The sequence below is a fragment of the Podarcis liolepis genome, assembly GCF_965112155.1.
Source record: "Podarcis liolepis genome assembly, chromosome: 17".
In the NCBI taxonomy this organism is placed as follows: domain Eukaryota; kingdom Metazoa; phylum Chordata; class Lepidosauria; order Squamata; family Lacertidae; genus Podarcis; species Podarcis liolepis.
Genome location: NC_139571.1, coordinates 10,591,700 through 10,619,532, shown reverse-complemented (window position 1 = coordinate 10,619,532; position 27,833 = coordinate 10,591,700). Strand labels below are relative to the sequence as shown.

Below are 27,833 nucleotides of genomic sequence, written 5' to 3'. Positions count from 1 at the left end.
GGACATTTGTCAAACTCACCATGCCTGAAAGGATGCTCTGTTTACTTTGTTGCGGGTACCAGATTGCTGCACAGCCCCTCTGTTTGGCTGGGGGCCCACATGGCCTTTCCTCCGGGTTGTGATGCTAGGAAGGGGGGGCTCCCTTTGAACCCTGTATGTGCTCGCCCCGTGATAGGGTTTCACTCTTCTTCCAACATCTCCTCCAGTTCCAGGTTGGTGCTGCTAGGAAAATGGCAGGAAAGAAGACAAAGAAAGCTGTTAAGGGAGGGACAAGCCTCTGATAACTTTTTTCTGCCGGATGCTGCAAAGTTAGTCTAATTTGAACAGAAATAAAAGTCTTAATAAAATATGCAAGGAAGGGATAATAATGCTTCTGTTGGTGATGGTGTCAGATGTTCAGGGTTGTCCACCCACACTGTCTTCTCCTATCCTGGCCCCTCTTGTCACTTCCTCCAGGGAGGCCCTTCCTGGCCCAGCTGTTCTCATGGACTTGGGCAACGAAAAGGATGCCTTGATCCGCCCACTTCACAACAGCCTTCTGGGAGAGAGGTACTGCTTTGAGGTATGAGCCTATTGTCATCCCTTGACCTGAGAAGCTGCATTTCTCCAGTTATGAAGGGAGATGTTCAGGGCCAGGCCTTGGGAGCTTGACCCAGTGATGAAAGAAATGCCTTCTGTACGCACTTGAGGACTCTGTCTGCTCCATCTGGTCCAAGACGTGGAGAACTTGGCTTCCCAACCTCAACAAAGCTGCCTTCAGGCTGAAGCTCCGTCATCTGCCGTGTTCTTTTATCTATAAAGCTGTTGTGGTTACATGAGGAGCTGCAAGAACCTCCTTTGCTGGGACTGCACCTGTAGACAAAGCAGAGGAGCATATTTTGGGGAAGGAGTAGGGCAAAGCCAGAGGCTGGCCATTCTTAGCAGGAGACAGCAATGCAAGCACTTTTTTTTAAGCTTACGGCAAGGCCCTAGCATTAGCACTGGGACGCAGTGCTGATGCCTGGCTTGGATTAAACCCTGCCTGTTCCTTGTCCCTCCCAAGTCCTCCAGGGTTTGGTTGCCCATGGGACAAACCCAGTGTGTGCTCTTAAGCACAACCCTCCCTTCCTCTTCTCAGGTGCTGAGCACTGCGGGGCGCCGCTGCTTCAGCTGTGGCTCTGCTGCCGAAAGGACCCGCTGGATGGATGACTTGCGCCGGCTTGTCCAGCCCAGTATGGTAAAGAAGCATCTTCTTTTTATTTTTTTATTTTTTAAATCATTTTTTCAATACAAACAACCACAAAAAACGCATGCAACAAAAACCACAATAACACTAATAACACAATTTAACAATTCAGATTTGAGTACTGATATACCTATAGCTACACCTTTTTAACAATACTACCCCACCTCTCCTCCATTGTCCACCTTATCGCTTAAGTATTCCTTCCAGATTTCTTCATATTTATCCATTCTTAATTTGCGTCGACATGCAATTCGTTCGTATGTAGCTAGTCTGTCCATATTGTCAATCCATGTGCTCAATGGAATCTTTTTGCGGCTCTTCCAATTCATCAAAACAAGCATCTTCTGTACTTTGTGTTGCTTGCAAGGGGTGCATGCTGCCTCTGTAACCAGTTTTCCCACTTGCCCTGTGGTGTATTTGCCCACTCACTCACCCTTCCCTCTCGTCTTCTCCTATCCCTATTCCCTGTATAAATCCCCGTCCTCTGTTGTCAGGCTTTGAGGAATCAGATCCCTCCCCCTGGTGGCAGCAAAGAAGCAGATAAAAAAGAAGAGTACCAATTAGTTTATTCAATAATCACAGCGAGAGACAAAGGAATGAGGTCTCTCTCTAGAAATGGTGTTGCTCCAAGTAAAGTCCCATCCCTTCTTCGTGTCCCCTAATCTATGTCAGTCCTGCACCTGAGCTTTCTGCCTCTGAGCTCTCTGTTCTAATACCCTCCATGACCACCTGGTCCGCGGGGCGCGGCGGGTCAGGAATGCTCTCCAAGGACACTGGACTCTGTCAGCTGTCTCTTCACTGGTGCTTCTTCTTCCTGCTGTTCCTCTCCTAATATTTCCCAGCTTTCCCCCTCTGCAGCCTTTGAACTATGCCCTTCTGCAAACCACTGATCTAAATCTATACTGTCCTGTTCTTGGGAAGGTTCAGAAGAAAGGGGGGTGGTCCCCACCATTCCTCCTCAGTCCAGCCCCTGACATCTGTCCTGTTCTCTGCACTTGTCCACACCTCTCCTCTGGGGCAGAAGTTGTGACCTGACCATTCCATGGTCTCATAGAAGAGTTAGCACAGCTGTACTTAGAAGCAAACACAGGCCCTGAATTCCTCCCGTCTTTTGGCCTTGTCTCTGCTGGATTCTGCCTCCATTGTTTTTTGTCGTCGCCCCCCCCCCCCAGTTTTTTTAATTAGAAAAATGAATTAAGTCACCATTCTTTTAGTTCATTTATCAATGTGGGTTCATCTCTGAGCTATATACATTGCATAGCACATAGCTAAAATTCACAGTGGGCAAGTGCATTCAAAGTCATTGCACAAGGCATTTTTTTCATTGGATGCAAATTCAGGTTCCTTCCTCCCAACCCCCAATAACAAAATCAAGCAAATTAAATTTAACTTTGAGAGTGAAACATATATTCTGCCTCCATTGCTGAACTAGATGACCCTCAGAGTCCCTACCAAGTCATCATCAACCTTTTATTCGACCGTCAGTCAGAAAAAAGTACATTTGTCAATACACAGTTAAAAGCTCCAGGAAGATTTTAGAACTTAGCCAACACTAAAATGGGCTAAAATGGGCTAAACAGATAGCCCCTTTCAATACAATCAATTAAAGTCTTGCGACGCTTAAAAGCTAAAAAAAGAAATTTGGCCACCAAGGAAGGTATAGCTCTAGTGACGTTATTCAGCAAGTGTAAAGCCTGGTTTTCTCCGGATAGGAATCTAGATTGACATAGGGATGGGTCTATAAAATTTTGTCTAAGCTCTGCATAAGAAGGGCAAGTCAAGAGAATGTGTTCGGTGGACTCAACCACACCCATGGCACAATGACAGGTTCTCTGGGCGTATGGTACTCCCCTGTACCTTCCCCACAATATCGCAGAGTCAAGGACATTTAATCTAGCCGCTGTAAGAAGTCTACGGTATTCCACATAGTGAATTTCTGCAAGGTAGGGGGCTGGTATGGTCCGATAAATCTGGTCCCCTAGGAACATCCCTGGTTTTACCCTACCAAGTCTACAATTCCATTATTCCACCTTGACCCTCCTTCTGCCTTCAACCTCATCCCACTTGCCTCTTGCTTTCCCTTCATCCTGCTTTCAGTCTGCCTCTCGAGTGACGGATTTCCGGCTACATCCGCTTGCCTTGCTCCATGTCTCGGTGTTTCTTAACCAAACCGCTGGCTCATTTCCCCAGGACAACTGCGAGCGGATCGAACGCATGCTGAGCCTCTGGGTGTACGAAGCCCGCGACCTTGTTCCCAGGAAGCGCTACCTGGGCGAGGTGCGAATGGATGGGGTCCTCTACGCTCGCACCACAACCAAGGCAGCCAGCCCCACTGGAACCATCTTCTGGGGGGAGCACTTTGACCTGAAGACTCTTCCGCCAGCAGTGGATCTGCAGGTCTGCCTGGTGCAGGAGGAGGACGGGCAGCAGCGGGCAAAGGGCAGCCCGGTTGCCGGCATGGCCGTTCCCCTGAAGGAGCTGGCTGCGGTCCGCCAGCCCTTGGAAAGGTGGTACCCCTTGGGCAGAGACAGGCCCAACACGCCCGCCCTACGGCTACGTGGACGCTACTGCAACATCCGAGTGCTGCCCATCGTGCAATACAAAGAGTTTGCTGAGTATCTCACCTTCCACTATCGGGAGCTGTGTGCCGGACTGGAGCACAGCCTTAACGCCCGGGACAAGGAGGAGCTGACCGGGGTGCTGGTTCGCGTCCTGCAAAGCACAGGGAAAGCCAAGGTATCTCTTTGTTTGCAAAGGTAGACAGGGCCGGCCCACCCATGAGGCTAGGGTAGGCAACTGCCTTGGGCTGCAGGATCCACAGGGCCAGCAGATATCTAGGACTAGATGATCCTCAGGGTTCCTTCCAGCTCTGTGATCCTATCATTCTACATCTGGAAGGGACCCTGAGGACCATTCAGTGCAACCTCCTGCAATGCAGGAATATGCAGCTGTTCCATACGGGGATTGAACCTGCACCTGTCAGGATGCTGTCAGCGGCTCCTGGCTGGCTGCCCAGGAAAGTATAAAGACGAGGAAAAGTTTCTTACTGTCCTTTTTTATTTCAATCTTTACAGACAGAGGCCATAGAGCTCAGCCTCTTGGATAATGGCATTGTCCCGAGTGAATTTCCACCCCCCCCCCGTCTCTCCCACATTCTCATCATCTCCTCTACGGGTTCTTCTATGTGCCCTTTGTCTTAGAGCTCTTCGCTCTCCTACTTTTAAGGCTCGCTGTGTTCTGGGAGATGGAGGGTCTGGAATGCTTTCTAATGACAATGTGTCAGCCAGCTGTTGCTCCGATTCTGCCTCCTCCTCCTCCTCATTATTTCCCAACTTTCCTCCTCATCTGCCTCTGAGCTGTGACTTCCCGCAGACCACTGTTGTAAATCTAAATTGCCTTCCTCTTCCTCCTCCCTGGGAGGGTCAGGATGGGGAGGTGGTCTCCGCTATGACTCCTCTGCCCAGTCCCTTGGCATTATCACCCTTGGCATTATCAGCACCATGCTCTAACCAACGGAACTATTGAGGCTGACTTATCCCCACGACCACCTTCAGCGCTAGAGGTGCCGGAACTCACCATGACCACCTCCCTCATTCTCTTAGAATGGCAATGGCATCCACCTGAGAGGTTCTGGAATTGCGTTCCATTGAGTTCCAGCTGGGGGGGAAAAAGCTCTGATGTTCCTGATGTAGATCTTCACCCATCCCTTCTTCCCTGGCAGGGAGCGGGACACCATTTTGGGATCTGCCTCAGGTGCCAAAATGTCTTGGGGCTGGCCCACAACATAGAAGATGGGAAGGCCTTAGATACAACAGCCGCACAGCCAGTTCAAAGCTGATTCCCATCGCCTGTCATTGCGTTCTGCTGGTTCTAGCCTTCCAGCCTGCTTCCCTTCTAGGGTTTTCTAGTATTGCAGGGTTACTAAAGTGGCTCTCGGAAGCCAAGTTTGCTGAAAGAAAAACCCTGGACTGCTTTGCACTTTCCCAGAGTCACAGCATGGACACAGGGCCCTCAATATCATTAAGTTGGGAGCCTGGTTCAGAATCAGGATTCCAGGGTGAGTCAGTTGGTATGGGAGATCTCTGAGGAAGGTAGGGTTTGTCCGACTAACCCTTCCTGTCCTGTGTTGCAGGACTTTCTCATTGACTTGGGTGTGTCAGAACTGGACCGTTTCGATGAGCGCGAAGCACTGATTTTCCGTGAAAATACCCTCGCCACCAAAGCCATTGATGAATACATGAAGCTGGTGGGAGGCCCCTACCTGCTGTCCACACTGAGTAAGTTGGCAACTGGCGGGTAGGGGCGTGCAGCATTTTCTGAAGGAGCTAGTTAGGTTTCTCTGCTAAATTGCTACCAGAGAAAACCCCAGCGTTTGGGCCTCTAGCAACCAAGAGTATTGTGCTCCCTTAAAGACTGAGTACATTTTATTTTGTGAGCTAGAACCCACTTCAACATCTGCATGAGTGCTATCCTCAGTTGCAGGATTGGCACAGAATGCCCTTCTTCTCTGGTTAAACTTAAACTGGCAGATTAAGTTGATGGATTATGCCGAAATGGCAAAAATGACCGGAAGAATCAGAAATCAGGAAAACCAGAATTTTAATAAGGAATGGGGGAAATTTATAATTTATCTTAAAAGTCATTGTAAACAGTTAAAATTGTTAGTAGGCCTGGAATAACACTTGTAGTTTAATGGTGAATTTTGGATATAATGGAGATGTAAAAGATTTGAATTATTATAAAAGATGCAGGAGGAAATGACTAACAATAGGACCCACAAAGGGGAGGAGGGAAGTCCAGGAAAGTCTTTGGGATCTTGATTTTATGATGTATGTTGGATATGTGAGTGTAAAATGTTAATTTGAAAAACCAAATAAATAAATTTTTAAAAAAGAAAAGAAGTGGCAACGGAATGCAAAAAGTACAGCTTGCAACGATCTATGGCCTGTAAAAGTGTGGGCGAGAAGATAGTTATTATGATTTATTTTTTTTAGTAGGCTGTCTGTCAGTATGCTTTTTTTACTATGTTATTATTGATGTTTTGTAATGTGTTTCTAATGGGTGGTATATAAAATTGAAATAAGAAGAAGTCATTTTGACCTCAGGTCTATGCAAAACGACCCTTCATGGCAGTATTAGCTGGGAATGCTCAAGTAGTCTGGTCAGTGCCGGATTTGCATATAAGCTAAACAGGCTATAGCTTAGGGCCCCACTCTCTTGGGGGCCCCAAAAAAATTTAAAGGGAAAAAAAATGGATGTACTTTTCCAAAATATAAGATAAGAAACAAATAAAATAAAACCTACATACAGCAACAGTGTTTTGTGTTGTGCAGGCTCCTATAATGTAAGTAATGGGCTCTGTCTGCTAGTCTGCTCCCTAAAATATCACTGGTTTGCGAATTTCTATATATAGGGTGCCTACATTCTGCATGGATGGGTTGCATGGCAACATGTGCAAATGGCTTTAGATACCTATTAGGTCCATAAATTACCATATAGCATATGGTCAACACAAAAAACAGAGGCAATTTGTTGTTGACAAAGGACAGCTGGACATATAAAGGGCCCCATTATACCAACCTAGCAGTTCAAAAGCACTTCAAAGTGCAAGTAGATAAATAGGTACCGTTCCTGCAGGAAGGTAAACAGCGTTTCCATGCGCTTCTCTGGTTCTCCAGAAGCGGCTTAGTCATACTGTCCACATGACCTGGAAGCTGTACACTGGCTCCTTCGGTCAATAAAGCAAGATGAGTGCCGCAACCCCAGAGTCGGCCACGACTGGACCTAATGGTCAGGCGTCAGTTTACCTTTACCTTCAGTAGCTTAGGGCCTCATCAAGCCTCAATCTGGCTCTGAGTCTGGTCTTCATTGCGGGTCATGTTGTAGTCCAAGGTATCCCTGTTGTAACTCCAGCCAACACTGTAGCCTGGCTGAAATTAAACATGAGGCTGTGTTGCAGGTGATATCGTCACCCAGCCATACACTTTAGAGGACAGCTGTGAAGTGGATCCCAGCAAATGTGCGCCGTGTGACCTGGCTGACAACCGCAGCAACCTGCAGCACATCTGCGAAGAGATCTTCCGGAGGATTGCTGTTTCTAGCCAGTGAGTGTTTGAGTGGGTCATTGGGGGGCGGCGGCGGCGGGGGGTGGACACTCTTCCCACTGGGCCTGCAGAAGTGAAGCCGGGGGCACCATTTGTGGTTTTCTGTGCCCGCCACTATGCCTCTCATGATGTATCGGGCCAGAAAGTTGCAGTCCAGGATGCCTCTTACGGCCCCCTTGGCCAGGCAGCACTCTGGCCCAAATGAATGGGGAACAGCAGTGTGGGAATGTTCAGGGATGCAGGAGAGGATATATTGTTTGATTATAGCCTTTCCAACTTGTGTAAACAAGTTCACAGTTCAGCAGAGTAACATTCCCCCTTTTAAACTCACAGCGGATGGGTTTGCTCAGGCTCGCTAAAGCCTCTATAATAACTGTTCTGGTATTTCCCCCCCCCTTTATTCCCTCATAAAAGATAAGACACGACACGGTCTTCTATAAAAGTATAAAAAGTGTTTACTCACTCACATTTTGTTCAGAATCGGATCCCAGAAGGCAGACTTAGCTTAGAAAAGTAACATACACCTGGAAACTATCTCATAGAACAAGAGAGCATCTTTGGCTAAGCAGATGTTGCTTCTTTGACGAAAGTAGTCATAAGAGAGAGAGATGGCGGCCAGTCCTATGCTTTTGTTACCTGCACAGGTGAAGCCACGCCCACCTCTAGTCACATGCAGAGGAAGTCTGTCCCAGCCCAGAAGGAAACAGGAAGTTTACCTGCTGGCTGGACAAACATTCCTCCCCATGTGTAAACATGTTCACTCTAGGAATGTTGTACTTGACTGCTCTTGTGTTTCACATTCCACAGCAGGGCATTCAGTTCGAGGAGGGGCTCCCCGAGATGTTGGGGCTCAGCAGTGTGGTGTAGTGGTTAAGAGTGGTGGACTCGTAATCTGGTGAACTGGGTTTGATTCCCCGCTCCTCCACATGCAGCTGCTGGGGAAAAACGCTGGCATCGCTGTCAAGCAGAAACTGATAATTTTATGAAATGGATTGTTATTTTATGAATATCATAGCTTCAGATGTCTTCGTCAGCCTGCACTTTGGCTTTGCTTGTTCTGTAGCGATTCCCTACCCTATCCAGGCATTCTGTGAGGCCCCTTCATCACAAAATGTCTGCCCTCAGGCCTTCTCACAGCCAGCCAACTCCTTCTTTTCTCTCTGCAGCTCCTTCCCAGCTGAGCTCAGCGAGGTCTTCACCGCCTGGCAAGAGGCATGCCAGCTAAGGGGCAAAGCCAGCATCGGGCAGCGCCTCATCTCTGCCTCCTTGTTCTTGCGCTTCCTCTGCCCAGCCATCATGTCGCCCAGCCTCTTCGGCCTCACTCAAGAGTACCCGGATGACACCACCTCCCGCACCCTGACTCTGGCAGCTAAAGTTATCCAGAACCTGGCAAACTTTACCACGTAGGTAACTGTGGCCCTGGCTGTGCCCAGCAAGGGTGATTCAGTATGAGGCTTGAGAATGGCTTGGAATACTACTCCAGGCAAGTCCTCAAAAAAAGAAAAAAAATCAGGATTTGCACTCAGGGCATTGGTATCAGTGCATGGGTTTCTTTGCATGTGAAAAATTCACAGCAAGGAAGGGTAATTGTGCTTTCTTTCAGAGGTTTCTCAACTTAGCTTAAAACGGCATTTTCGGTTGGCAGTTTTAAAAAGAATCTGAAATGAGCACAAACAAGTAGGTTGTTTAATCGTTCAATATAATAAGAAATTAATTACAGTGGTACCTTGGGTTAAGAACTTAATTCGTTCTGGAGGTCCGTTCTTAACCTGAAACTGTTCTTTACCTGAAGCACCACTTTAGCTAATGGGGCCTCCCTCTGCCGCCGCACAGCTGGTGCATGATTTCTGTTCTCATCCTGAAGCAAAGTTCTTAACCCGAGGTACTATTTCCGGGTTAGTGGAGTCTGTAACCTGAAACGTATGTAACCTGAAGGCGGCCCTGTTTAGGGAAGTTTTTAATGTCTGATGCTGTAGTGTTTTTAATATTCGGTTGGAAGCCGCCCAGAATGGCTGGGGCAACCCAGCCAGATGGGGGGGGGAGTATAAATAAATAAAGTATTGTTATTGTTATTAATATTAATATTAATATTAATATTCCACTTTCTGCAGGTTTGGAGAAAAGGAGGCATACATGAGCTTCATGAATGAGTTTCTGGAGCGCAACTGGGGCACCATGAAGTCATTCCTCTGCAGCGTCTCCAGCCCTGGCAGTGCCATCCACTTGCCAGCTTATGACGACTCCATTGACCTGGCCCTGGAATTGTCCATCCTGCATTCCCTGCTCTGCAACATCTTTTCTACCCTGGAAGAGGTACCAGCTGCCTGTCTTGCGTGGCACCTCCACTTGAATGGGCTTGGCCTGCCCCCTGGAGGCAAGATGCACTGACTGGGCCTGCTCATGGGTAGCGGGGCCTAGGAGGAGCCAACAATTGGAGCCAGCCCATCAGGGACTTTGCATCTGTCAATGCCTGTCATCCATGTTCCTCAGTCCCGCTGTGTATTCCCCTCCTTCCTGCAGCTCATCGGTGGCTTATACCAGCTATTTTACATAAAGGTGCCATCAGTTTGGCTAATATTGTTATGGGCTGCTTACAGGCGGGTGTTTATTATGGGATGGGTGCTCTAGGTGTAGGGAAGCTTTTTTATTTTTTGCAGTAACTCCATGACATTCTTGGCACCAAAAGGTCAGCCCGCATTTTCTCACCTTCTAATCCAAAATTTTCATTTTCTGCGAAAAATCCGATAAATAATAACCACAAATCCCTGCTAGCCAGCTATCAGTCTGCAATATCTCAGTGACCCATTCACAAATTAAGTGTTAAATCTGGAAGAGAGGAACTCGGTGGCATTGCAGTCAGGAAGAAAAGGAAGTGATGTGAAGACACGAGAGAGGGAGGAGTTTTTGTGATGGGATGTGTGAAGGGTATTTGTTTCTGAATTTTGAAATTCACCATTTATTCTTCAAATATATTTGCTCATTCAGGCAGGATTGGAAGGGGTAGGTGTGGAGTTAAAATAAGGTGTTTGTGTATATTTTAACAAATGCATAAATGTGAATTTTAGGGTCTGATCCAGGTGTGAGTGTGATCCTCTGCTCCCCTTTGTCAGAGGGAGAGCAAATCCTTCGATCAATCGTGCCACACCAGTAGCAGTGGTTTCTCATTTTTGCAAGCCCTCTGACTGCGTTCTTCTTACCTGTACTTTTTGCTCTGTTGCATATAAGCGGACAAAAGACAGACTGGAGCCTCTGCCCACAATCCTCCGTGCTATACAAGAGGGGACACCGGTTCCTGTCATCGTTCGACTTGGGCCCAGTGCAGAGGACAGGTAACAAACGACTTGCCTTTGGCTCTTGGGGTGGCTGGCAGGGAGGGATACACTGAAATCGCAGCAATGGTTGCTAGCTCTCAAGGCTCAAGAAGAAAACCAGCTTTCAGGGAAATCCAGGGGAAAGATTTTGACCATGTTCAGGGTTGAAATAGGGACACGGGTGGCGCTGTGGGTTAAACCACAGAGCCTAGGATTTGCCGATCAGAAGGTGAGCGCTTTGAACCCCCGCAACGGGGTGAGCTTCCGTTGCTCGGTCCCAGCACCTGCCAACCTAGCAGTTCGAAAGCACGTCAAGTGCAAGTAGATGAATAGGTACCACTCTGGCAGGAGGGTAAACAGTGTTTCCGTGCGCTGCTCTGGTTCGCCAGAAGCGGCTTAGTCATGCTGGCCACATGACCCAGAAGCTGTCTGCGGACAAACGCCGGCTCCCTCAGCCAATAAAGCGAGATGAGCGCCGCAACCGCAGAGTCGGCCACGACTGGACCTAATGGTCAGGGGTCCCTTTATCTTTACCTTTAGGGTTGAAATGGCCACCACATTTGGTGCTGGAAAGGCATTTCCCCCAGATGGGATTGGCTTGTGTCCTGCCATGGAGTTTCTTTCTTTCGGTTTGGGTGTGAGGGGTTGGTTGGTGATGATGGTCGGTTCCCGGATGATGGGCAGTAGTAAACAGAAAGCAGTAAGCGCCACCACTGTACCAAGTGCAAAATGATGCACATCCACGTCTCATTTATCTCCTACAACAATTCAAAGTGTTGGTGCTGACCTTTAAAGCCCTAAACGGCCTTGGCCCAGTATACCTGAAGGAGTGTCTCCACCCTCATCGTTCAGCCTAGACACTGAGGTCCAGCACCAAGGGCCTTCTGGCGGTTCCCTTACTGTGAGAAGTGAGGTTACAGGGAACCAGACAGAGGGCATTCTTGGTGGTGGCGCCCACGCCGTGGAACGCCCTCCCTTCAAACATCAAGGAAATAAACAACTATCTGACTTTTAGAAGACATTTGAAGGCAGCACTGTTTAGGGAAGTTTTTAATGTTTGGTGTTTTATCGTGTTTTGAATATTCTGTTGGGAGTTGCCCAGAGTGGCTGGGGAAACCCAGGCAGATGGGTCAGATATAAATAATAAATAATTATTATTATGGTCCTACATCTTGGATAGAGACTAGGTGATTTCCTGGAATTTTCAGAGGGCCTCACAGGCCCTTGTTTACCTCAGCCCCAATTCCTGGCACCCACATACCTCCTTGCCTGAAATGATTCTCCATGTTTTGCATGTTCAAATATCAGATTAAAATCAAAGAAACTTGAGTGCTTTATGCCATTTTATAAAAATGCATATATTTCAGTTTTGCTATTTTTACATGAAATAAGACCATCCCTGCTATGTGCCCCCCAGCTCTACTCACACACAGTAAAAAAAAAAAAGGTAAAGAACCCCTGGATGGTTAGGTCCAGTCAAAGGCGACTATGGGGTTGCGGCGCTTATCTCGCTTTCAGGCTGAGGGAGCTGGCATTTGTCCACAGACAGCTTTCCAGGTCATGTGGCCAGCATGACTAAACCGCTTCTGGTGCAACGGGACACTGTGACAGAAGCTAGAGCGCACAGAAACACTGTTTACCTTCCCGCTGCAGCGGTACCTATTTATCTACTTGCACTGATGTGCTTTCAAACTGCTAGGTTGGCAGGAGCAGGGACAGAGCAACGGGAGCTCACCACGTCACAGGGATTTGAACCACCGACCTTCCGATCGGCAAGCCCAAGAGGCTCAGTGTTTAGACCACATGTTCAGTAAAGAATGACAGCCAGGGCTCATCTCTCTCTCTCTCTCTCTCTCTCTCTCTCTCTCTCTGGCTCTGGGTTTGACAAGTTCAAGTGCTGCCTGTTGCATTATAGTCATGCTGAACTCCCACCCTTCCAGCCAGTGTGGTGTAGTGGTTAAGAGCAGTAGACTCGTAATCTGGTGAACAGGGTTCACTTCCCCGCTCCTCCACATGCAGCTGCTGGGTGACCTTGGGCCAGTCACACTTCTCTGAAGTCTCTCAGCCTCACTCACCTCACAGAGTGTTTGTTGTGGGGGAGGAAGGGAAAGGAGAATTTGAGCCGCTTTGAGACTCCTTCGGGTGGTGATAAAGCGGGATATCAAAATCCAAACTCTTCTTCTCTTCTTGTGTTCCAGACAGGCGGAAAACCAGAAGCCGGGTTTTGTGCCCCCACGGGAGCTGGGCAAGCACAGTCCTCTGATCAAGAGCCAGTCCATGACCAGCATTCAGAAAGGCCGAGGCAAGGAAGAGCCGCAGGCCCCTTTGCACCCAGTCAGAACCAGGACCAAAGTGCAGCGCACCCAGAGCGTCCCGACTCAGAACAAGGCAGCCCGACGTCTCCAGAAGCAGAGGAGCACCGAGCACGTGGCCGAGAGCAGGGAGAGCAGCCCTCGACTTTGTACCTCCTACCCGCATGGCGCCAGCAAAGCATCCCAGGTAATCAGGGCTCTAGACTGGCCCTCTTGACTACTGGTGGCCCACAACTGCCTGCAGCTCAACACAAGTTCCCTGGAAAGGCGTAAAGGACCAGAATCTGTAAGGCCCACTGGGAGTGCAGAATAGGCACCATCATGGGGGTCATTCACTGTCATAGAATCATAGGAGTCGGATGGGACCCCAGGGTCATCTAGTCTAACCCCCTGCAATGCAGGAATCTCAACTAAAGCGTCCATGACGGATGGATGTCATCTTTAGAGGAGTCATGTTTGGAGAGTGAATAGGGTCTGGGTGATGAAGGGTGGCCTTTCTTCTTGACACAGGACAGCACCCTTGTCTTCCATGTCACTTCCCTAATTTGTTTACCCAGGAATCCCACTGCAATAGTTCAAATCCCAGAGTGAGCTCCCATTGCTCTGTCCCAGCTCCTGCCAACCTAGCAGTTCAAAAGCACACCAGTGCAAGTAGATAAATAGGTACCACTGCAGCAGGAAGGTAAACAGCGTTTTCATACGCTCTGGTTTCCGTCCCAGTGTTCTGTTGTGCTAGTAGCGGCTTAGTCCTGCTGGTCACAGACAGAAAGCTGTCTGTGGACAAACACTGACTCCCTCGGCCTGAAGCAAGATGAGCGCCGCAACCCCATAGTTGCCTTGGACTGGACTTAACCATCCAGGGGTCCTTTACCTAGTAAAATATGCAGGTAAAATGAACCACGGAAAGAGAGGAAGGGAAGTCACTGGATATCTTAAAGTTCGTAAAATGTTTATTTGAAATTGTAAAACAGAAAACTTAATAAAAATCATTGCATAGTAACAATAATGTTGATTGTGTTCTAGGGGTATCCGAAGCTCCACCCATCTGCCTCACTGCCCCGGAAGCCCACTGTGCCTTGGCTGAGGCACTCTGAAGAAGCAGCTGCCCAGCAAAGCAGCCTCTATGCCATGCAGCCACTGGAACAGGTGGGAGAATCACTTCCACTCAGAATATCAGACCCAGACACCCCCACTCCTGAGTGCATGTGCTAGTAGCACTTTGCATTCTGGGACCAGAGCAGCAGTCCACTATTGACTTGAGTTAGTTGTGATTTCTCAAAAAAATGTTGTTCTGGGCAATGATGTTTGGATAGTTTAGAGGGGGCTTCCACCCTATAGACTGATGCACTGCCATGTCTAGAAAGGGATGAATTATGTCACCTGGAGGCAGTCTTTTGTTCCAGTACACTTAGCTACCTATGGTAGAGTCCCCTTCCGCCACAGAACGAAAACCATAACCCTGTTTCATGCTTGGCATCCCAACATTTTGCAGACTTGAGAAAGAGAATGGGATAGCGGGAAGATTCAGGACCTTCGGATGCTTCTGTAATGTTTAGACTTAGGAAGCAGGCATGTTAATGTCATCCCTAGGCTGTAAAAGGTGATGGGGGAGGTCTGGGAATGCCTCCTAACAGGCTAATAGCCCAGGCAAGATTTGAACCCAGGACTCATCTCTCAGGGCTTATCCACACTTACCTTTCCCCAGCTCTATCTAGGCACAGTCCGTGTTTAAAAGGTCTTTGTCAGGGTGCGTGTGTTTTCGCCCTAGAGCTTTCTCCATGAAAACCCACTCTTTAAAGCTCAGTCGGAGCAAACAGCCATCTGCAGAAAATCCACATTGACTTTTGCTACGATTGAGTGCTAAAGAGTAGGTTTTCACAGGCGAAACTCTGGGCAGAAAACAAAACAAAAACACCATGCTAGGACACAGAGCTTTTAAGTGCGGACCTCTGCCTGGAAAGAGTGGGGCAAAAGTTAGGTGTGAATAAGCCCGATGCCCTAGCGGCAGGATTCCTGCCTCTGGGCCCCTTGCCATGGCTATGACCTTGCTTCTGCTCGATTGACCCTGTGCAAGGCCACCCAGGAGAGAGAGCTTCCACTGCTTCAAGCCCCTGGCTGCTCTTAACTACTAGCCTTGTTTACCCCCACAGTATGGGAAGCAGATGGAAGAGCTACAGATGGAACTGACCAGAGCGAGGGAGAAGCAGCAACTCTTCGAAGAGCAGCTGGAAAGACTGACGACCCAGAACCAAATGCTGCTAGAGGAGCAGGCCAAGTTCCAGGAGCGGGAAGAGGCTCTCTGCAAGAGGCTGGAGGAGACCGAGAGCTGCCTTGTGCAGCTAAGCACCAGGTGAGGGATCCACGAGATCTTCTAAAGACCTGCATGGTCACCTTAGCTCTGGTGCCTTGGCTCCTGGAAGCTTTTCAGTCTGTCCCTGATTTGAGGGCCTTGTCATGAGGCGCTGTCTTTAAAAAAAACACAACATTTTTATTGATTTTTACAAATAATTTCCAAAAATCATATAACGTGCTTTCTTATCTTATACAATGCTTTGGACTTCCATTAACTGCATCTGAAGATTTTCTTAATCTGCATTTCATTATTTTCAGTATTACATTTAATACTCCTTCACTAATAATTCTTATCATAGTTTTCTCTGCAATATTTCACATAGTCCTCCTTACAAAGCTTCTTGCAATCCTACTAGTTTAATCTGTTGCTTACAATTGCTTTTCAAACAATTCATATACTATTTACCCCAGTCCTCTGAGAAGCTCTGATCCTGCAGCTTTTTAATCCTTCCTGTCATCTTATCCAGTTCTGCATAGTCCATTAATTTCGTTTGCCATTCTTCTTTTGTCGGTAGTTCTTCTGGTTTCCATTTCTGTGCCAACAATACTCTTGCTGCTGTTGTTGCATATAAAAGCAGTTTATTGTCTTGTCTATTAATCTCCTCACTTCATGAGGCACTGTCTTGGCCCAAGTCCCCTGCTAGGAAGCAATATGAAGAGGACATTTTCTGGAGCCAGAACCAAGCTGACCAAGGGCAGCTGCCTTGGATCTTGGGAGTCCAGTAGGTAGTTGCTAGGACACAAACCACTTGTGCCAAGTGACTTGGTTGAAAGAAGGTCAGCTGATGAGTTAAGTCCTGCTCAGGTCGGCAGGATTCCATGCAAACCACATCAGATCCACTGCTAAAATGAAGGATTTTTCATCTGCTTTTGAACAAGGTTTAAAGAATGGGTTTTGCATTAGAATCATCTGCCAAAATGAAGGGGTGGTGGAAATCTTCATTTTAGCAGCTCCTTATAAGGTTCTTTGAAGTTCCAAGTCCGATGAGGAAGTAGAGTAAAAAATGTTCCCCAGTGGTTTGGTGTATCCAGTGTGAGAAGAGTTTTGCATCTCTGTCCTTTGTCAGCCTTGTGAGGTCTTGTAAGCCTTGGGCTGAGAGACAGTGACTTGTCCAAAGCCAGCCAGTGTACCTATGGTAGGGACTGAGGAGGTTGAAACCAGGTCTCACAGCTTGAGTTCGCTAGATTATACTGGATCCTCTTCTGTTGCAGGGTGACTAGTGTAGAGACCAGCTGGAAGAAGGATCACGAGAAGCTTCGAGCTAGTGAGGAGAAGACCAAGAATCTGGTAAGGGCTCTCTGTAGCCATTCAACCTGGTGGTCAAGGGGCAGGCGCAGGAGAAAATGGGGAGCCACTCAGGGGAATTGCTCAACAAAGGCTCAGGAACTAAACATCTTCCAAGATAATAATGCCCACTCACATCATAAAGAGCTCATAACCCACCTACTGTCGGCAGCCAGAAACATCATAGCCAGACATTGGAGAGACATATCAGGAATGAACATGGACCAATGGTATCAAATAGTGTGGGAAAACAGCCTTATTAGGAAAACTAACCAAAATATCCAATTCAGGTAAACTCCCACTCTCCTTTTTTAATTTAATTGAAAGTTTAAATCTTTACAATGCTTGGAGAACAAAAAACTCCAGGGTAAAGGATATAACACATTACTCTGAAGCACATAAATCAGGTGCACGAATTGATGCAATTTGGGTATCTAAAAAATTGATGTTGAATCTCGATAAAGCGGAAATATTAAATAGATCTATATCAGATCACAATCCTGTGGCAATCTACATGAAATTCAAAAGACGTACCAAAGGTAGGTGGAGAATGAATGATGAGGTGTGGAGAGATGAACAAAGAGTAAGTAAAGCGAAAGAAATCTTGAAAGAATTTTTTGACTTAAATGAGAACCAAGATACAGATAGGAAAATAATTTGGGATGCGAGTAAAGCGTTTATGAGAGGGTACGGAATACAGCAAATGGGGAGAATTAAGAAAAATAAGGATAATAATATGATGGAAATAAAGAAACAAATAAAAGAAAAAGAATTGGTAAAAAATCCAAAAAATGAAGAAACGCTTCAGAGTATAAAAAAAATACAATTGCATTTATCAAATTTACTGAAACTGAAATGGGGGCAAATAGAAGAATCGAAGAATAGAAGAAGTATGGTTCCCCTTTATCACATACACAGCCCAACAAGGCAATAACAAGAATCCGCCGACCAGCATATGAATCAATCTGGCTAACCTGATCCAAACACACACACACTCTCACACAAAAACAAATTTCACTACAGCCAACCAGAGACAACCAACCACACCCTAGGCCACCCCCAACCTCTCTCACCACCAAGGAAATACAACAAGCGAACAGTAAGAGAACCCATACAAGTGACGCTGACACAAAACCCCACAGAAGAAGAGAAGCACTGCCACCCCACCCCACTCACCATTCCCCCCCTTTTCTTCCTAACCTAACATTGCATGCAACACTAATGTCTCACAACAAATGAAACTGATCTGTAGAAAACACAACTTGAAAAAAGAGATAGTGCATGTATTTTTGTAAACTAAGAAATCTTTAATAATTTTCTTTTAAAAAAAGGCTCAAGAAGAGTAGAAGCATCCGTATCTCATTTAGGAGGCACACTCCAAAGAGATATTTCAGCACACAAGCCCATTTCATTGCAGTAAGATGTGAGTCCCTGGACCAGCTGCAAAACGCCCACCTGATTGTTTTACTGCACAAAGATATGCTGAAGTTAGACAATTGATTCACTGGGGGTTCGATGACCCCCACTTGCCCACTGCTTGATTTGTACAGTGAGAGGTGCTGGGGCTTAATAATAATAAATAATAATAAAATTTTATTTATACCTCGCCCTCCCGGGCCAGAGCTGGGCTCAGGGCAGCTAACACTAGTAAAATTACAAATAAATAAATAAATAAAATAAACCAATTTAAAATACAGGCTAAAATATAATTTAAAATGCAGCCCCAGTTTAACAGTAGTCCATAGATCAAAATCATAGGGGGAGAGAAACATAAGGGTCAGACTGAGTCCAAACCAAAGGCCAGGCGGAACAGCTCTATCTTGCAGTCCCTGTGGAAAGATATCAAGTCCTGCAGGGCCCTAATCTCTTGTGACAGAGCGTTCCACCATGTCAGGGCCAGTACTGAAAAGGCCCTGGCCCTAGTTGAGACCAATCTAACCACCTTGCGACCTGGGACCTCCAAAATGTTGTCATTTGTGGACCTTAAGGTCCTCCGCGGGGCACACCAGGAGAGGCGGTCCCGTAGGTACGCGGGTCCTAGGCCGCATAGGGCTTTAAAGGTCAAAACCGGCACCTTAAACCTGACCTTGTACTCCACCGGGAGCCAGTGCAGTTGATAAAGCACTGGATGAATGTGATCCCACGGCAAGGACCCCGTAAGGAGCCTCGCCGCGGCATTCTGCACCTGCTGGAGTTTCTGGGTCAGCTTCAATGGCAGCCCCGCGTAGAGTGAGTTACAATAATCAAGCCTGGAGGTGACCGTCGCATGGATCACCGTGGCCAGATCAGGGCGAGAAAGATACACAAGCCAACTGTTTCTCCAATGTCCCCTTTGCAGGAGCGCCGCCTGTCTGGGATGGAGAGGGACCACGACCAGCTCCTCCGTGCCGTCGGTCAGATGCTGGGATATGCAGGGAAACCGTCCAATGCACAGCAGAAGCCCCTCTCGGGGCCAGTGTGGGTGGACAGGGCTGAGAATGGGGACGAGACCTAGCCCGCTTCCCTTTGTGTCCGAAAATGCAAAGCTGATGCATCTCCATAGTGGAAACTCTCCTCTCCCCGGACAGCCCTGGAAGTCTCTCCAAGGGAACCTTCCTGCACATCGCTCTGGTAGATCCTCCAGCTGGAGCCCACAGGGAGCTTTGCTTCAACCTCCCGTGCCTTCCTCTCGGCTTTGATTCCAGCGCTACGCAGCCATCGCCACCCTTTCATCCCCGCCTGAGACGGCATCCATTCCACAAGCCCCGGCTCTGCTTTCTGGCTTCAGCTTTCATCTGCAACAGCTGCTTTCCCTTCTCTTCTGAGATGAACCATTTCTCCTCCCATCTGATTTGCCCCCCAGTATTTTCATATCACAAGGGACGCGGGTGGCGCTGTGGGTTAAACCACAGAGCCTAGAATTTGCTGATCAGAAGGTCGGCGGTTCGAATCCCCGCGACGGGGTGAGCTCCCATTGCTCGGTCCCTGCTCCTGTCAACCTAGCAGTTCGAAAGCACACCAGTGCAAGTAGATAAATAGGTACCGCTCCGGCAGGAAGGTAAACGGTGTTTCCATGTGCTGCTCTGGTTCACCAGAAGTCATGCTGGCCACAAGACCCAGAAGCTGTACGCCGGCTCCCTTGGCCAATAAAGCAAGATGAGCATCGCAACCCCAGTCAGTCACGACTGGACCTAATGGACTGGACCCTTTACCTTTACCTTATTTTCATAACACAATAGCAAAGATGTGGGTGTTTAAATCTGGACTTTCCCCAGCTATATAGAAAGGATGTGGGCTTGTTCACACTTCACTTCTCCCATGTCTAGAAAGCACGGGTCCAAGAGGTTTTCCACTTGCCCTGTTTGTAAAAACCCGATTACCATTTGTTCCAGTTAAGCACTTAACCACCCTGGTTTTCTCCAGGGGAAAGTAGCCAGTAAAATATGGATGACCCCAAATTGCTAGGGTTGCCATACGTCTGGAATTTCCCAGACATAGCCAGAACACTGCAGTTAGAAGCAGTATAATGTCTGGGCGTAAATTGCTTTGAAAAGGCCTTGGCCAAACTTTTGTGTCCGGATTTTCACTTTTTGAAATATGGCAACCCTACGAGTTGCGAACCACCTTCTTCTTGCAAATACAGTGGACCCTCTGGATACAAATGTAATTCGTTCCAGGGTTCTGTACGTACCCCAAAAAATCTGCAAGTAGAGGCGCCGCTTCTGCGCATGTGCACGGCATGATAGAGCGCTTCTGTGCATTCACGTGTGATGAAACCTGGAAGAATACACTTCTGGGTTTGCCGCGTTCTCAACCCAAAAGTTACGTTACCCAAAGGTCATGTAACCCGAGGGTCCACTGTATAGCCCATCAAGCAATAAAGGCATAAAAGTGAAAGCACTTGTGTGTGGACAAAGATACGCAATTGTACACACAGAAACAGCAGCCCAATGTACGCATGAATGCCCTAGTGTGGACACAGCATAAAAGAGTGAAGGGGGAAGAAACTGCATCTCTCTGAGCGCACCAATTGCCTCCCGGCATCATTTTCTCTTAGCCAGGCTCACTTCCAGTGTCAGAATCTGGCCAGGTGGCAGGGTCATTCTCCTGGAAGACAAAGACAGGTGAGAGAAGTAAGCCATGAACAGAGAGAGGCTCCATACCTTTCACCCCTGCATCTCCTTTGCTGAGAATCAATAGTTTTTGTCTTTCTGCCAGGCTTGTTTCGGCATGCCTGTACAATCCAGCATCTGCCACTGAGCTATGCAATGTCTCAACTTTTCTTTTACCATGCAAATATAATTCTGGTTTGTCGGTTTTGAGATATATATGTTACGAAATTGCAGTTTTTCGGCAGGTATGAGGCTGTGGGGTGGGGATGTGGGGTACAAATGGATAAACTGTGTGCCATCAGGACTCCTGCCCCCTTTCCACCAGAAGGTCTTAAATTATTTCTTTATAGGCATAGAGAGCTGGATTTTCTTGGGAGGGGGTGTTGTCACATTAACCCGTCAATACACTGAATCTCCAACCGGCCTTGGGGAATCTGCATAAACTGACTGAATTTTGTACATCTTCAGCCAAGCTTTGCAGGTGCTTCAAGGGCCTCTGGGATGCACACTGCTGTCCTGAGTCCTCGACATTGGCCGGGATCAACTGGAATTTTCCTTTCTTGGAGTCCTTTCCCATTTTGGTGGCTCTTTTCAGATGGAGAGAGGAGTTCACAAACATCAGAGCCCACTTTTGATGTGGCAACCAGGTTGTTGTATGACTCCGAGTGGGTCTTGTGCCTGGTGAGAGCATTTGTGCTGGTGTGCTTGGGACCAAACGTCTTTTCAGCCTGCCATGAAAACAAGGATGCTGATGCGCCGGCTCACTTTCAGGAGATGAGGTCCTGAGCTCAAGCACTGGGAACTGCCATCAACTCAGAACCTTTCCTGGAGGGCCTGTGGGAACACGGAGTTTTGTTGCTGTACCATGTCAAGCTTCGGGGACTTGGCTTCCTACACCCCCCACCTTGGCCGTAGATAAGCAGAACAAAGCGAAAAGAGTCTCTCACTATTTAAAGAGTGACTAAACGACATGACTAAACGACTAAACAACAACAACCCACTTCCCCCCTAGTCACTTCTGCTCCTTGCAACCTGATCTTGCAACCACTGTGCTTTTTATGTAGCCACCTTATCTGCTCTGTGTGACCTTGGACTAATAGGCTGGACACTTTCCAGTGAGAGAGAGTCTGTTAGCTCTCTCTCTTCCAGTTCTTCTTCACTTTGTTGTTCACCCCCCAGTTCTTCCCAACTTTTGTCTTCAGAATTATGCCCCTCTGCAAACCACTGTTCTAAATCTATACTGCTCCACTGCTCCTGGGCAGCTTCCAGGAACCTGGTCAGAAGCAGGGGGAGGTTCCCACCATTCCTCATCAGAGCCGTACTCCTCAGCCTGGTCTCTGACATACTGGAAACATATGTCCCTTGATTTCCAGGCACAGGTCTGAGCGGTTTTGCTTTTGTCATTTCACTTTCCCTGGGAAAACCCACTCTTTGCTGTTGAATCAGAACAAACATACGTTGGGTTTCCTCAGAGATTGACATTGGTTCTGCTTTAGCAGCAAACGGCGGGAAAGTGGGGAAAGTGGTGGGACAAAAGAAAAACCTCTGGGACCTAAGACATTGTGGGGCAAATGGAAGTAGGGATGAGCTCTTGCAACAGGGCTGGAGAAGCCTTCCAAAGACTTTCCAGGAGTTGGCATCAGCTGAGGCTCCACATCATTTTAGAGCAAGGCGAAGTATTGGTTTCATTTGTTTTCAACCGCCTTGTCACATAGCCAAATCTGATTGGCTACATAGTGCCGTGATATCATCACATTCCCTACATATAATCCCTGCTTGGCTGGGATCACCTGGGAAAAAAGAGAGCCAGGGCAGTGGGAAGGGGGTGATGGCGATGAAACAGGAGCAGAAGGGGAGACTGGAGCTCAAAAACTCAGTGAAAACTGAAAAAGTAAAGGTACTGTTTAGAGGGGGGGGGGTCATAATCATAATTTATTATTTATAGCCCGTCCACCTGGCTGGGTTTCCCCAGCCACTCTGGGTGGTTTCCAACTGAATATTAAAAACAATCCAGCACCAGACATTAAAAACTTCCCTAAACAGGGCCACCTTCAGTTGTCTTTTAAAAGTAAAATAGTTGTTTATTTCCTTGACATCTGAAGGGAGGGTGTTCCACAGGGTGGCCGCCACTACCAAGGAGGCCCTCTGTTTGGTTCCCTGTAACCTCACTTCTCACAATGAGGGAACTGCCAGAAGGCCCTCGGTGCTGGACCTCAGTGTCCAGGTTGAACAATGGGGGTGGAGACGCTCCTTCAGGTATACTGGGCCGAGGCCATTTAGGGCTTTCAAGGTCAGCACCAACACTTTGAATTGTCATTTTGTGCCCCTAAGTCTGCTTTTCCTCCAAAAACATCCATAGGGATAAAATCAGTGCCTCTAGGGCAGTTTAAATCCACTGCAGTCCCACCACTGGTTTGGGAAATGGTTTACACACAACAATGTTAGTTGCAATCCGTATCAGTCCTGTATCTATCCCGGGATTTCTTAGGAGACGCTGAATGTTGATGATTTTTTCCAGAAAACCAGCTTTAATCTGAACAAAGGAGGTGGGGAAGAAAAACCTAGCTGCGTTTTAAGCCAGTCATGCATCCGAAGTCAAGCAGCCAAAACTATATGTTGCAAAAAGCACTTCTGGACACTAGGAGGTGCCCTGTTTCCAAAAATAAAAGTTTTCCTTTTGACATACTCGTTCAAAGAAAAGAGACACACGCAACGTTCACCTCAGGGACAAGGCAAATACTGTGCCCCCTAACCGGTGGTTCCTGTCAAGGCCGGGTGGCGATGGGGGTAAGGAAGGGTCTTCCTGGGAGGGAGAGGGAAGCTGGGGAGGGAACAGTGCCGACCGTTTATTTTATTATTATTATTTATTTCATGAATTTTTTACACCGCTTGTAACCCCTCAAAGTGGATTATTTTTCTTTTGAAATTTTGTGGGGCTCCTCTCTAACTTTGCACCCAGGGCAATAGCCCCTCTGTACACACACACACACACACACACACACACACTGCTGTGCCATTAGCTTCACCTACTGAGTATGCCATCACACGTGTCAAAAACTCGCCTCTAGGAAGAGGCAGTAGTGGAACCTCCATACCTGTGAGTGTTTTGCTTCTGTTCTGTTCTTCCTTCAGAAAAGAAAAATGGGGAAAAGAGAGGTTTTACTTCAGGAGCTCTGTTCAAGGTTGGAGTCACCAGAGGTGGACTTCGGTATTTCAAATTTCAGCGGCGCCCTGTGCGAGGCCAAAATTTTGCACACACACACACCCACCTTCTGTTCTGCTCATTTCACTACATCATAGATCTGACGCCCTGCACCGCCCACTAGGCTCGGTGCCCAGTGCGGTCGCGTTGCCCTAAATGTGCCTCTGAAGTCATGACATCAAAATGCCAGTTCCCAAGGTTTTGTCACACTCTGCTGATGTGACAAAAAAACAAAACCTGGGAGGGTGTGAATGATCTGCAGTCTAGTCCCAGCAAAGGAAGAATGGATACAGAAACTTATGGAATATGCAGAAATGGCAAAACTTAAGGAAGAATAAGAAATCAAGATAGCAATTTTTTTAAAAAATAAAAGAATGGAAATGGTTTATTGACTATTTATTGACCTGCAGTTTCATAAGAGTATATTTAAAGAAGGTAAATAAAGGAGCAAATTAAGTTAATTTGGATATGCAGAATATATCAAAAATAAATTTAAGGAACCGCAGAAGAAGTTTTGAAATGTCAAAATGAATGTAAAATTGGTGAAATGTATAAAACTAGTGAAATGTATCAACGTGGAAAGAAAGAAAGAAAGAAAGAAAGAAAGAAAGAGAAAGAAACTAAGAAGGAAAACAATAAAGAGAGAGAGAGAGAACTAAACTTGTGTCACATCCCATACAAAGGCAGTATGCCTTTTTATTTTCTCCAGTACACATGAATGTTTGGTGGTTTCTCTTAAAGAGAAGGAAAGTACTGATGCAATGTTGTGGTTGGGGCAAACCGGCTTGCTGCCCCTGACCCGGAGACGCACCATGCTCACCACCAGGGCTCTGACAGAAAAGCATGCTCCAGTGGCGTAGCGTGGGGGGTGCAGGGGGGGCTGGCCGCACTGGGCGCAACATCTGGGGTTAGGGTTAGGGGGCGCAAATCCACGGGTTAGGGGCGCAAATTACTTGCCTTGCCCCGGGTGCTGACAACCCACGCTATGCCACTGGCATGCTCACTCAGTGCTTTGAGTGCCACTGTGGAGTTGTGGTGAAGAGTGTCGTGCTAGGATCTGGGAGAGACCAAGTTCAAATCCGTCCTGGACCATGAAGCTCCCTAGGTGATCTTAGACCAGCGCCTGTCTTTCAGCCCAAGCTACCTTACAGGGTTGTTGTCGGGGTTAAATGAGGGGGGGGGGGGACATGAGCACCACCTAGAACCCCTTGGAGGAAAAAGTGGGATACAATTGGAATAAATTAAACAAACAAACAAACAAACAAACCCTACTGGATGTCTTTGTGGCTCATTTATGGAATTTTTTTTTGCTCGGTTTAAATAAGTGTGGGCTGTTTCTTCTAGAAAGAAGGTGCCGGTACTCACTATGAAGTTGCTAGAGCAGGGGTCAGCAAACCTCTTCAGCAGGGGGCCGGTCCACTGTCCCTCAGACCTTGTGGGGGGGCCGGACTATATTTTTTTTTGGGGGGGGAGAATGAGTTCCTATGCCCCACAAATAACCCAGAGGTGCATTTTAAATAAAAGCACACATTCTACTCATGTAAAAACACGCTGATTCCCAGACTGTCTGTGGGCTGGATTGAGAAGGCGAATGGGCCGGATCCGGCCCCCGGGCCTTTGTTTGCCTACCCATGTGCTAGAGTAAGTGCAACACTTTTAAAGAAAGAAAATGTGCCTGTACTGTGTACCCGCGAGTACTCTCAGAAAAAAAACACCTCACTGAGTGTGGGAAAAGGAAGTAGGCCCCACTGGTCGTCGTCTTCTTCTTCTTCTTCTTCTTCTTCTTCTTCTTCTTCTTCTTCTTCTTCTTCTCTGACCTGGCCAAGGCTGAAACTGAAAACCCCTGGAATTCCCACGGTAGTTGCAGAAAGAGACTGAGATAAATTTCTCAGAAGAACAGCTCTGGAGTGGCAGCAAGTATACACAACCATATAGCAAATAGTGTGGTTCCTTAAGAATGCACATTCTCTATTTATAGGGTGGGAATCTTTTCCAGCTCAAGCGACACATTCATCAACTCACAGACAATCTTCCGGGGCAGGGGTGGGACATGCTGTTTCGTCGCTTGAGGCGAAATGGAAAGTTCTGCCCCTCTCTGCAGCACTGATCACCCCATCCCTGCCACCCCACCATTCACCTCGGCTGGCACTGCCACCCACCGCTGCCCCCTCTGCTAACTTAGGGCGAGCTCTCACGAGACCTTGCTGAAGCCTCACGAGATCTCTCACTCTCCGTGAGATCTCGGCGAGATTTCTAGCCGGAAATTGGCACCAATGCTTCTCCACCTGCAGTGGAAGTCAGCAAAGCATGAAGCACTTGCAATTGAAGCTGCAACATGCAAGGGAATGTGTTCAGAAAGGACTAGTAACAGTGTCCTACATGCCAGGTAATGAAATTCCTGATGATTTATTGTCCAAGGTTGTTCCGAAGGATCAACACTGTACCTATGTACAGAAACTGGGTTCGTACTGAGATTGTACTAACACACTGCCCAGTGGTGTTCACAGAAAGGGGAAGGGTGTTGGTTTCTGTTTGCTGCCACTGTGCAGTTGCTTGGAGTCACAGGACTGTTTTACATTCCAGAGACATTCCAGACTGTTGGAAGTCTCACGGAAGACGGATGTGATGTTACTGTTTCCTGTTCCTTTGTTGTTGCAGTTGCTCTCTGCTTTCACAGAGAAGAAGAAGAAGAAGAAGAGTTTGGATTTGATATCCCGCCTTTCACTCCCCTTCAGGAGTCTCAAAGCGGCTAACAATCTCCTTTCCCTTCCTCCCCCACAACAAACACTCTGTGAGGTGAGTGGGGCTGAGAGACTTCAAAGAAGTGTGACTGGCCCAAGGTCACCCAGCAGCTGCATGTGGAGGAGCGGAGACGCGAACCCGGTTACCCAGACTACGTGACTACCGCTCTTAACCACTACACCACACTGGCTCTCAGAGAGAGGATGTACCGTATTTTTTGCTCTATAAGACTCACTTTTTCCCTCCTAAAAAGTAAGGGGAAATGTGTGTGCGTCTTATGGAGCGAATGCAGGCTGCGCAGTATCCCGGAAGCCAGTATCTGCTTTCACTGCGCAGCGATCCCTCTTGCTGTTCTGGCCTCTGAGATTCAGAATATTTTTTTTCTTGTTTTCCTCCTCCAAAAACTAGGTGTGTCTTATGGTCTGGTGTGTCTTATAGAGCAAAAAACACGGTATTTCTTTTCTGTCTGCGTAGCTTAGTAATAAAACTCTTAGCATGTAGCTCATAAATCTTGTCACTTCTGCTGCTTTGAAACTCTGTGTAATGGTGCTTGGAGCCTTATCAAAGGCTCAGGTCGTTAATCACGTCGGAGGAGTCGCTCGGTCGAACGCAGGTCCCGACAGCCATGTGGGTGCTGCCTCTGGGGGCTTCAGCCACCTGAGGCAGCTGCTTCACCCTGCAGTGTGGGTGAGCTGGCCCTGTTCTGTGACCACATTTCTCTAGGACAAGGGATGTCGATTCAGGCATTTAAGAGGCATTGTCATGGGGTTTGGGGGTATGCCCTGTCCAGACGAAAGCCCTTGAGGGCATGGCGCATGGATGGCATGATGAGACACATAGCTGGACATTAGTTAGGGGAAGGAGGTTTAACAAACTAAGGGACATCGTCCTCTTTCTATGCTCCTTCTGATGGAAACATGCAGATGGGGACAGATATGCTCCTGCTTTAAGTTGTTTACATACTGTCTTCTCTTGCACATTATTTACTATAAAGCTTGATGACTAAGCTCCTTAGTGACAAAATGTCGGATTACCGGAACAACACCCGAGCACTTAACCACTGGTATATCACAAGTAGGGCTGTGGGTGGCACTGTGGTCTAAACCTCTGGGCCTCTTGGGCTTGCCAATCAGAAGGTTGATGGTTTGAATCCCCATGAAGGGGTGAGCTCCTGTTGTTCTGTCCCAGCTCCTGCCAACCTAGCAGTTC

General features: G+C 47.6%; 1 protein-coding gene and 1 long non-coding RNA gene across 5 annotated transcripts in view; one reads left to right on the top strand and one right to left on the bottom strand.

The window, feature by feature from the left end:
• Positions 1-20,894, top strand: part of RASAL3 (RAS protein activator like 3) — a 38,923-nt gene extending 18,029 nt beyond the window's left edge. For all 4 annotated transcript variants that reach the window (XM_083482920.1, XM_083482919.1, XM_083482921.1 and 1 more), the window contains 13 exons: positions 457-562; positions 1,118-1,216; positions 3,416-3,961; positions 5,358-5,502; positions 7,185-7,329; positions 8,496-8,732; positions 9,441-9,642; positions 10,555-10,658; positions 12,839-13,139; positions 13,976-14,098; positions 15,103-15,302; positions 16,517-16,592; positions 18,928-20,894. In XM_083482920.1, coding sequence (XP_083339046.1) covers positions 457-562; positions 1,118-1,216; positions 3,416-3,961; positions 5,358-5,502; positions 7,185-7,329; positions 8,496-8,732; positions 9,441-9,642; positions 10,555-10,658; positions 12,839-13,139; positions 13,976-14,098; positions 15,103-15,302; positions 16,517-16,592; positions 18,928-19,083 — 2,440 coding nt within the window. In that variant the 3' untranslated portion in view covers positions 19,084-20,894. The remainder of the gene's footprint in view (positions 1-456; positions 563-1,117; positions 1,217-3,415; positions 3,962-5,357; positions 5,503-7,184; positions 7,330-8,495; positions 8,733-9,440; positions 9,643-10,554; positions 10,659-12,838; positions 13,140-13,975; positions 14,099-15,102; positions 15,303-16,516; positions 16,593-18,927) is intronic.
• Positions 20,895-24,882: 3,988 nt separating this feature from the next.
• Positions 24,883-26,921, bottom strand: LOC310696150. Its single transcript, XR_014520451.1, has 3 exons — positions 26,809-26,921; positions 26,367-26,547; positions 24,883-25,562 (listed from the first exon to the last, which is right to left on the bottom strand). It is a non-coding gene; the product is annotated as an uncharacterized lncRNA (long non-coding RNA).
• Positions 26,922-27,833: the final 912 nt, after the last annotated feature.